We start from the raw sequence: 11,420 nt of genomic DNA on the forward strand, positions 1-11,420 counted from the left end.
TCAGATCTTATAAAATCATGTGAATAGCAAGATAATTTGGGGACAATAAAAGAATTATAAAGTCAGATTAGGTAGATCCACCAGAAGGATGAGCGTCATAAAGCAGGCTGTAGTCACCAGCCCTGAGCAGGTCCCACTGCTGGCTTCTTCTATTCTGTGACATTTTCTGGTAAAGCTCTATGTAGTACCTGGCACAAGTAGGCCTCTTTTAAGAGTTTGGTTTTATTATTGTTAAAAAATTACTACAATTTGCCTAAAAAGAAATGTGAGTGACCCGTTGTGTTTTATATTTTCTGTCTCTCCCCTCTGTTTTCAAACATAGACACTGACTTGGTTCTTGTCATTGGAGCTAATGACACCGTGAATTCAGCGGCTCAAGAAGATCCCAATTCTATAATTGCAGGCATGCCAGTCCTTGAGGTCTGGAAGTCCAAACAGGTACGTGTTTAGACTTGTGTTCGTTCTCACAGTCACTTGAAATATATACACGAAGAATTTTCTTTGGTCATTCAATGAGAATTGGTGATGTCTTTTAGGAGGCTCAGGAGTATGAGCATAGCTTAGGGACAGGTCCCTGTGTCCAGCTTCCTTCTGTTCCCTGGACACCATAGAACCTGAGTGAATGCTGCGTTGTGAGTAGAACCAGATGAGATTATGTGGCTGGATTAACAGAATCTGTAACCACAGCTGAATAAAGGGCTGTAAGCAACTGGAATGTGTCTGGCCAAGTTCCAGATTGAGTCCAGTGCAGCAGATGGCTTCCCTCTGGGACAGTGAGTCAGTATCATCGCCTTCATATACCAAGAGGAGCACATTTTTTTCCAATTTATTTTTTATGGGGTATTTGTATGTTGTTATGGACTGTCTAACGGAGAGGTGATTTAAAAACCCAAACAATAACATGGCACAAGAAACGATGCTTCGCTCATGCATATGGCTCCTGCGTAAAGCTAGCTGCTAGATTTTAGAGAATGCAAAGGCTTCTAAATAGTCCTCTGATCCAGAAGGTTTCTTTACTGCTCCTGACCATGTACACACTGTAGGAATTATGGCAGTGTGGCAGTCGGAGGGATACTTAGTGATTAAGAGCACGTACTGACCTTGCAGAAGACCAGAACTCAGTTCCCTGCACCCACACTGGGAGGACCACCACCATCTGTAACTTCAGCACCTAGATTTCAAACACCTTCCTGCTACAAAATCTGCCTGTGCACACACCTGCCCGGTTCACAGAATTCAAATAAAATAAAAAAAAAAGTACAACTTAAAAAGGATTATAGCAACATAATGAACATTCCCCATTAATTTTGTTTCTTGTATTGTAAGTACACGAGTTTAAAATCTACTGTTTGAGATGAGCAAAATGTCCTGCACATGTGTATAAGGCTATTATTGTAGTTGATATCTGAAAGTCTTGAGAGTTGCATTATTGTACTAATGTCATATATGGCACAAACATATAAAAAAGTCAAAAAGTAATGTACCAATTAAAACAAAAGCAGAACCAAGAAAAGGCATTGCTTTGGGCCTAGCCAGTCCTGTTGAGTATAATTTCTTCTATTTTTGCTCCTTAGGTCATTGTCATGAAGAGGTCCCTGGGTGTTGGCTATGCTGCAGTGGACAATCCAATCTTCTACAAACCTAACACAGCCATGCTTCTGGGGGACGCCAAGAAGACATGTGATGCTCTGCAGGCCAAAGTTCGAGAATCCTATCAGAAGTGAAGATCAAGTCGGTGCCTTCAGTTGCAGGATCAGAGAAATGAGGCATTCATAAATGAGCAAAGCTCTCAAGGCCCGAAAGAAGCCTCACAAAACAACGGAGGTTTTCTAGATCAGCAATCCTTGATTCTCAAAAAGCATTGGAAATTCTCATCGCCTACCTATTTATTGTGGCCATTGCCAAAAGGCAAGAGTATTTTGTCAGCAGTGAAAGAGCAGCCTCACTTTAGACACAACCCTACTGGATTTTCAAAATCCCTTTCAGAAGCTAGAAATGAGTTCAGAAGTTGAATGTTCAAGATTTCAGGATATGGTTTGGTCTGAAAAATATTACACAGTATAATCATTGTAGGCACCTGCCTTTAGTGGGTTTTTTTCCCCCACCACCAAATGTGAATAATTTGAAACTTGTATTGATTTCTGACCTGTCCTCTTGCATTTTAGCCATAGTCTGGATTGATCATTTCAAATCTGTGTCAGGTTATCAGCCTTCACTTATAGACTCTAGATTCCAAAGATCTATTTTCTCACTTCTATTTTAATACGTAGAAGGTCTAGATTGTAAAAGTAATAACTTGTATTTTCGAAAGTCCCAGTGCCAACTGGTCTTTTTAATTTCAATCAATTAAGTGCTCTCAAACGGACTGTATTAAGTGCTCTTGAATGGAATGCAACCATTTGAGGAATAAATGAGTTCATCATGTTCTCAAAGTGCTGTAGACTTGTCTCTGATGACAAAGAGCTAAAATTAAATGGTTCCACTCGTTAACACTGGAGGAAGACCTACTACTTTGTAATTAGGTAGAGTAAATCTCTCTTCATTGTTTAGAAGATGGAATTGTTTTTCAAAACCATTGTGATTTGTGAGGTCATATATAATTTGATGATACTCAAAAGTGGTAACAGTACTTTTAGACATGTCTTCAAGGAACAGTGAGAAAACAGAGCATCTTTCATAGAAGTTTAGATTTTCTTTGTGACTTTACCTTTTTATCAAAAGCTCTTAAGTAGAGATGAGTGTGGTACATTATTAGGATTCTGTCTCTCTGTGCATTCAGTTTGGTACCAAGTTTCCCAAAGCAGTTATTTACCCATACAAGGCTTGGAAATAGGACTTAATTGGTAGAGTGCTTGCCTTGTGTGAGGTACTGAGTCCAACCCCCAGTACTGATAAGCAAAACAAACAGAAAAGCCGTGACTCGTACAAAGCTGTCTCTAAATCCGAAGACTACCACTGAAAAAAATTATTGATCTTTACCAAGTTTATAATGCACAATATCTGTTAGGTTTGTGAGCAAGTTCTGTTTTGCTGTGCCTGAGATTAAGGATGAGGGATGGAGGGAGAAGGAAAAAGGAAGAGGGACAGGAGGAGGGAGAAGGAAGGGGGAAGAGGGACAGGAGGAGGGAGAAGGAAGAAGGAAGAGGGACAGGAGGAGGGAGAAGGAAGGGGAAGATGTAGCAAAGAAGGAAGAAGCAGCAAAGGTTTCTTTTAAATGTCTAAGAAATAAATGCAATTTACTAGTAAATCGGAGGTCAGTAGTAATTTCAAGTTTATCATAAAAGTTCTATTAGATAAGATTAAATAATGTCTTTTTTTCATATCCTCTTTTTTGCTTTTAACGCAGCTGTAGGTGTTTCTAGAAAGTAGCGAGTTAAATTTTGAAAAGTAGTTCCAAAATCCAATTTAAATCTAAATAATCGAAGGGGATTTTTTTCTTGTTCCCGGATGCCTTTCAGTGGTATCTAGAGAATGGTTTTGGTTATCAGAACTGGCAGATCCTACTGGCATCTAATGGATAAAAGTCAGGAGATGCTGCTAAATGATCATTCTAAATGCACAGGACCGGTCCCCCCACCATGTACACAGTATGATCTACTTCCCCAAAATAAATAGTGCCAAGATTGAGAAACATCGGTCTTCTCTAATCTGATGTCTTTCTTGGTGGTTTAAATAATAATTACAATATCTAAAGCATGGCAACTTTTGTTTATGACTATGTATATTGAAGACTGAGGTTTTTGTTTTTCTGAAGCGGGGGCAAATGAGGAACTGTCACTCAGCAGTGATCAGCTGGTATTCACCAATCTACAATGATTAGTGCGCCTGCTTTCCCCAAGGGGCTATTAGAGGCAGGAGAAAGGGCTTTGCTACTGTGTGCAACTCGAGACTCCTTCAGAGCTCATGGGAACTGGGCACACTGCAACTGACTCAGGCTCCACACTCCTGGAGCTCTCCCTGTGATATCACTGGCTGTTGATTTCCAGAATGGAGGGATGAATCTCTGGGGTGAAAGACACTAGGTCTGCTTTCCTTTGGGCAAAGCCCCTTTAGTTGTAGAAAGGGAAAAGGGGGCATAGTTATGGGAGTCAACCCTGAAGGCAGTGTCTGGCATTCATCCTAAAGACAAACCCTGGGCCCCAAGACTGGGTTTGTTGTTAGCTAGCCTTCTGGAACCTTCCAATGGAAAAAACAAGTGTCACCAAAACAGGATCAGGCTGTACACCCATGCCAGTAGTAGCAGCAATTAGGGGACTGCGCAGTAGGATCACAAGTTCTAGGTCATCCTGGGATGTATAGAAACTAGTCTCAGAAAGTGAACAAATGAACAATCACACTCAGATTATTTACTTTTGAGATATATATATATATATCAATCCTTAGCCATCCAGTTCATGATCTAATTGGTTTTACTTAACTTTATTGCACAAGATATTTTAAAGATTTTCAAGTATACAATTCCATAAGTTGCTCCTCCAAAAGAAGTAGTGGCTCCTGCCTGCAATTTTAGCGTTGGGGAGGTACAGACAAGCCGATCAGGGATGAAAGCCAGGCTCAGCCATACAGCAAGTTTGAAATGAGCCCAGACTACATAAAATTCTATCTCAAAACCCAAACCAAAGATGCTCCCTAGTAAAAACAAAAGTACTTTGAAACGTTAGATGATCTTGGACAGTTGGAAACGTTTGATGATATTGGATGATTGGTGGCAAAATCTAAAAACCACAAAAATAGCTTTTTATAAAAAAGAAAAAACCTGAGATTTTTAATAAAAGTCTTGTTTAATTTCTCTGTTCCTGATAAGTCATACAACTGACAGATATGACACATTCTATATTTTCTTTGATATATTTTTTTATATTTAACCCCCTTAGATATGTTTTGTGAACTTTAAATACTTAGGAACGAATACTTTTATAAAAAACCAAAGTTACTTGGCTCAATACTGGTGGCCAGAAAGTTGGAACAACTTGCTCTAGCATCCAATAGCATAAAAGCACAAAGACTGACCGTAGGCAGACAGAGCCCAAATGGGAGGTAGGAAGCTAGCAAAGAGGGAGAAGTCAGATTGATACTTTTCTAAAATCAACTCTTGAGTAAATGAATCTAAGCTTAGAAGACTTGATGCTCTTCCTAGAACAGCAGTAATTAAGGTATTCACTAGGTATCTATCCTGAAGGGTCTCAGTGGACCTTGAGATAGAACCTTTGGAAGATAAATCACGCCCAAGCCACAGTGATGTGTGTGTGTGTGTGTGTGTGTATGTGTGTGTACACACGTACATGTATTGGTCGTTGTGTCTTACAGTCTGTTCTACTCTCCAAATAACTGAAATGCTACCATTGATTTGTCTTATTGGCCATCTTTAATTTTCTCTCATCTGTTTTCATTTGGGAGCTTGTTTTTTAAATTACTCATCTAAGTAAAGATTGCATAAGCCTTCACACATACACACTCACACACACCACATGCACTCACACTCACACACATACACACATGCAACATGCACAGACACACACACACTCACACACACACACACTCACACACACCACACACACACACAACACGCACAGACACATACACACACACACGCACACACACACATGTCTCTGCATATCTAGACAGCTTATACATATAGATATTCTTTACCATTTTATAGAGTTTTTTCTTCTAGGGATTGAAATAGGGCAGGTGGCTCTCATTCCTTCATGCAGCAGGTGTCAGAGCTTCGCCAAGCCAGGCAATATCAGTACGTATTTGATAGTGACTAGAAAATGAGTCTTAACTTTTCTTATTTCACCCAAGTCGTGACCCTACATTTTATATTCCAGTGTATTCTGTCATCCAGCACAAATGTGGAATAAATTATGTATCAGTTAGCTTTAGGGTTTGTTCAGTTTCTCTGATCCCAGAGCTTTATTCTGTAATTAATAACTCATAACTCATGTTCATCTAACTTAGAGGCAAATTTTGTAGTCCCCCAAGGTATAAGCTGTATGAATCGAAACACTTAAAAGTTGGAAAGCTGGATAGCTCTTTAGTATAGCTAAGAAGGGTAGTTCAAATACTTAGTTTATAGCTCTTGTGAGCTTTGAGCGCTTTGCCAGGAAATACTGGGTCAGAATATAAGACATGGTCAGAAACACATGTATCCCCTTCACACGCAATAATCCCAAACCAAAGTCCTCCATTCTAATAGTAGGAGCTTGCACAATCTAGATGATCATTAGAGTCTCAAAAGAAGAATCAGCTAATTGACAAAGAGGAAACTTTCCCAAGCAAAGCTTTTGAAAGTATTGGATCAACAAAGCAGGAAAAAAACAATGGTCTCAAGTGAATGTCAAAGCACTCAAAATTCTTGTTCTTAAACTTTATCTTTTAGAAATCCTGCCTTGAGCCAAAGATCCTTTTTTCCCCCTCACGATTTAAACCAGCTTAGATATTTATACTGGCAACATAGTAATATGTGAGACAGTAAATGAAATAGCTAAGACGCGAAGCTTTTAAATATAAGGTGGTTTTGGTAGTTTGAATATGGTTGACCCATGGGAAGTGGCACTATTAGGAGGTGTGGCCTTGTTGGAGGAAGTTTGTCACTGTGGAGTTGGACTTTGAGGTCTTATGCTTAAGAGATTCAGGGTAGAAGACAGAGCTCTCTCTTGGCTGTCTTTGGATCAAGATGTAGAACTCTCGGCTCTTCCAGCACTATGTCTGCCTGCATGCTACCACACTTCCTGCCGTGATGATAATGGACCAAACCTCTGGAACCATAGCCAGTCCCAATTAAATGCTTGCCTTTGTAAGAGTTGCCCTGGTCATGGTGTCTCTTCACAGCAATGAAAACCCAACTAAGAGAGCGGTTGATGAAAATATATGAGAGGTCTTGAAGGAGATGGTTATGATGGAGGTAGAAAAATAAGCACGGTGTAATGGTCGGAGCCATTTAGAAGAACAGAGGTGGTAGAAGGAATGCATATTTGATATGGGTTTTTGTGTTTCTCTGGCTGTGGAGTTCAAAATGGCTGTCTGCATGTCAGAGAGGCTGAAAACTCAATGGCTGCTCAGTCCATGATTCTGGGTGACTCAGGGGTTCCAACCTGGTGCTGAAAGCCTAGAGGATTTCCTGGAAAGCCACAGGTCCTCAGCCCAAATGAAAGACTGGCGAAGCTGGATTCTGAAGCAAAGGGTGGCGGTGGCGGACTGGCATGTTTTCTACATAATGAATCACTTCCGGCCATGTTTTCATGTCTGGAGTGTTACATCTTGATAAAGTAAGCACGAGAGCACTTATATCTAAGTTTATGCAAATATAAATGTGTGTGTCTAAAATCATGCAAGGAATAAAAAAAGGTTGTCTTAGTCAGCTTTAACTGTAGTGTGACACAGTGTTAAGTCATCTGAGAGGAAAACTGCACTTGAGGAATTCGTCTAGATCAGACTGGCTTGTGAGTATGGTTGTGTGAGGTTGTCAAGATTATTAATTGATGATGGAGGGATGGCCCACTCTAGGAGGTGCCATCCGTAGGCAGGTGGTCCTGGGTTGTAGAAAAACACTCGCTAAGGATGAGCCTGTGAGCGAGGTAGCCAGCCAGCCAAGAAACTCCTTCATGGTGGCTGTCTCCAGCTTCCTACTTAGGTTTTTGCCCAAAATTCTCTCAATAATGAACAATGACCTTGAAGTATAAGCCAAATAAACCCTTTCCTCCCCCCAAGCTGTTCTGGTCAGAGTGGTTTATCTCAGCACCAGAAAGGAAACCAAAACAGAAGGACGTGTAAGTACACTTACTTCTGCCTCACACTCATTTCTGCTCAGGACCTGTTTTTTCTGAAGGTACATCCTATCTTTTCTTTTTGATTCTGGATAGGAAGGCTATGCTTGTCCTCTCATCAAGTAGATAGCAGTAAGAATAGCTGCTGGTTAAGGACTACTTTGTACTGGCTGGCGTCTTTTTCACCTTTTCGGTTTAAGTGGATCCTATCAAGAAAAATGGCCACAGGACTTCGACCTAGATCAGGCTGACAGGAAAGTCCATTTACATGAGGACTTCTACAAAACAAAACAGCAACAACAACAACAACAAAACAAAGCAAAACAAAACAAGTCAAAGAAAAGATGGGATTCATAAAAAGGAAGAACCATTTAAACTATTTAACAAAAATATTTAAAAATACATTTTAAACTCCAGTAATATTTTTAGCTAAAGATATTGTCCACCCTCAATGTGATGAGAAAATATTAATTTCCAGAGTGCTTACTGTTTTCAGTAACTCGAAGATTATTGCTAATAGAGTCATTATTTAACTCTCATCTCTCCTTTGGTCAAGAAGATACTATTACTATTTTAAAACTTTAGGGAAACTTTTAAGGATATAGTGGTGGATGCTTCTAATCCCAGTACTTGAGAAGCAGAAACAGGAGAATCTCTGAGTTCGAGGCCAGCCTGGCCTAAGTAGTGAGTTCTGGGATAGCCAGGGCTATGTACACAGTCACAAGAAAAAAAAAAAAAAGTAAAACCAAAACCAAACTCTAATAAAATATAGACAACAGTTTTCTTATTGTTTTGAATAATGTCTGTGTGTGTGTGTGTGTGTATGTGTGTGAAGGTTATGACAATTTCATAGGATCAAATTCAAGATGTCAGTCTTGGCAGCATGTACACCACCACACCTCCCCCAGCTGCTACCATTTTGCCTCACATACAAGAAACTGAATCCTGAGAACACTTCATCTTTAAGAGCAAACCATCCAGCACTCTGGGTTTCATGCTGTGCGATCCTCCCTGCCACACCTACTGGCTTGGCTTGACCTGTATCGTTTCCTGGATCAGCTATTTCAATCCATCTTTTTGCTGAAGAGTTTTTTGCTCCTCATTGTCCACAAACTCGGATGTGCCAAGATAAGGCTTTATTCTCATACAACTGAACTTACTTCCTCTTCTGAGTTATGAATTTTTCCTAAAGAGAGAAATTTGACTTTACTTTAAGGTTTTTCCTTGTCCATGTCTTTCTTCTGGGGACATATTGAAAGCAAGCAACTGTTAGGGTAGATTGAGTCCAGTTTGAGATGTATTTTTGCCCCATTTGCATTCTCTGACTTCTTCCCTCTGTTATTTGGTTTAAATAGAGGAGTATTATCATGGTAAAATCAGTTTGGATTGGGGTGGCAAAACTATACAAAGAGGTCATGATAAGCTCAAAATATTCTGAAAAAAAATTCCTATTCCATTTATATTTATGGTGAACGATTTAATGGCCTTCATGAAAGACCATTACTAGTGCTCTTCACACAAGGAAAATGCTAGGCATCTTGTTTAAATTTGGCCTGAAGTTCACCCAAATGTTTTAAGCAAAGACATTTTAAGGAAGACCTATTTAATTCATCTGGTAAGAGAAACAGAATTGGATCAGAAATTTGTATTTTAAGAAATTTAGTGAGACGTTGAACTGGTTTGGGAAGGGTTTTTCCTTTGTCCTACGAGGATTAAAAAGTGCCTTATCATCTAATTTCAAGTCATTTATCAGTAACACTTTGGTATTACGTCTGCAGCCAAATTTTGGGAAGAATCATTAATTTGTAGTTGGAGGACACACGAAACAAAGACATAAAGGTCAAAATGTCACTCTACTGATAATTCTTCTTGTTTTAAGAACACAAGTTAGCATTTCTAGGGCATCCAACTTTTCCGTATGATGTATTACTCATGAAATGGTTTCTAAAAAGCAATTCCTCTGTACGTTACTAATTGCAATTTTCACAGGAGAAGCTAGAGTAGAATATACCGCAAACTTCCTGTAATTGCTCTATGGCAGATAGAACAGCAAGAAATCACATTTCTCTTAAATTATCAGTGCTTGGTAATTTCTATAAATGTCATGGCTCCAATATTACGCATGCAACTTTTGCTCTTCTGCAATAATATCTTTATTTCTCCAGAAATGGAGTTGAGTAAGATGAGACAACGATAAACATGTTTAAATTAGCTGTCATAATTTAATCTTTTCATACCATACTGCTCGATGGCATTAGAACAGGCTGCATGGAGGATACAGGGGGACAGCATGGTAGGTATTCTGCTTGGAAATGACACAGTAGGACAAGGGGCCTTGTCATTAAATCCAGGTTAAGAGAGTGAGGTGACTGTAGATAAGCCTTTGTAGTCTCTTTCATAGTCCATGAGACAGGGAGATAGAACGGAACACAAACCATCATAGTTCTTGCGGATTAAAAATGGTGTTGGGGACATCAAAGGGACCCTGATGTGTCATTTTTGGAAGAAATGTCTTGAGCTTCATTTCAGACTAGAAGCTGGGACCAGGGATACAGCTAGGTTGGTAGAACACTTATGGATCATGAATGCCTACAGTGCTGAATAAGACCATTGAGGTCTTTTCTACCCAGCAGCTTGCATAGCGCCTTCCAACACTATGCAAGTTACAGCAGGGAAAGAGAATTTTGGTCAGTTTCTGATTGACTTTCGATATCCTGCAACCAAAGTGTATGGTGTGTTCAGCAGTAAGGTGTTGTGGTAATTATTTAAAACTAGCCTCTGGTTCGTGCGACTATCTAAGCTGCAGCGGCTCTGCCTAGCTCAGCCACCATGTTTATCGGCCTGAGGCCACGTGGGCACGCTGCAGCTAGAACCGGCCCACCAGAAACACCAGTCCTGCCACCCACTAGATGCCAGTATGAGAGATGGCTCTGCCAATCTTCCACGCTGTCTCCACAAGGCAGGGCATTGCCCAGACCATTCTGCCATCTATGCGGGCCCAGTAAGAGAATGAGACTCTAATTCTTATAGATTAATCAAAGACTTTATATGTTTGATAATGATTAATAACAAGATGCCCATACAAAGAGAGTTGTATCCCAATTAGCTAACCTAATTATAAGTTTATAAGTTGTTCCCGACGAGTGCTCTCCATACCTGTGTGGTTCTCCATCCTCCTACATCTCTCCCCTCTCTCGCTCCTCCTCTTCCCTTTTTCTCTTCCTCTCCCAACTCCTCCTCTTCCTCTCCTTACTCCTCCCACCTTAGCTCCTCCTACAGTAGGGTCTTATCATTTAGTTAATGGAGACCAACCAAGAGCAATGGAAACAGCTATGTTGTTTTGGGACCTCCTTGAACAATAACTCAAAGGGAGGGATCCTATGTTTGGCAATAAAATAGAGCACTGGACCCCACCCCCCCAGGAGTTGGATTTCCAGGTGGTTGTGAGCCATCTAGATGGGTGCTGGGACCCACAGTTGGGTCTTCTGTAAGAACAAGTGCTGTATTCACTCATAACTGCTGAGCCTTCTTTCCAGGTCCAATATTTTATATTTTAAAATTTGTATATAAACTAGTAGATATTCATAAGACTTGTTAAATTCTATCTATCTATCTATCTATCTATCTATCTATCTATCTATCTATCTATCT

General features: G+C 40.0%; 1 protein-coding gene across 5 annotated transcripts in view; it reads left to right on the top strand.

Moving 5' to 3' along the window:
- The window catches only part of Nnt (nicotinamide nucleotide transhydrogenase), a 94,068-nt gene extending 91,636 nt beyond the window's left edge, over positions 1–2,432 (top strand). For 4 of the 5 annotated variants that reach the window (XM_028783601.1, XM_028783596.1, XM_028783617.1 and 1 more), the window contains exons 21-22: positions 323–438; positions 1,575–1,724. In XM_028783601.1, coding sequence (XP_028639434.1) covers positions 323–438; positions 1,575–1,724 — 266 coding nt within the window. Of the gene's footprint in view, positions 1–322; positions 439–1,574 lie in introns of all 5 variants that reach the window. The other variant, XM_028783606.1, reaches the window with a different exon arrangement.
- The last annotated feature ends 8,988 nt before the right edge of the window (positions 2,433–11,420 follow it).

This window comes from Grammomys surdaster, unplaced genomic scaffold, assembly GCF_004785775.1.
Source record: "Grammomys surdaster isolate TR1022 unplaced genomic scaffold, NIH_TR_1.0 99, whole genome shotgun sequence".
Taxonomy (NCBI): Eukaryota; Metazoa; Chordata; class Mammalia; order Rodentia; family Muridae; genus Grammomys; species Grammomys surdaster.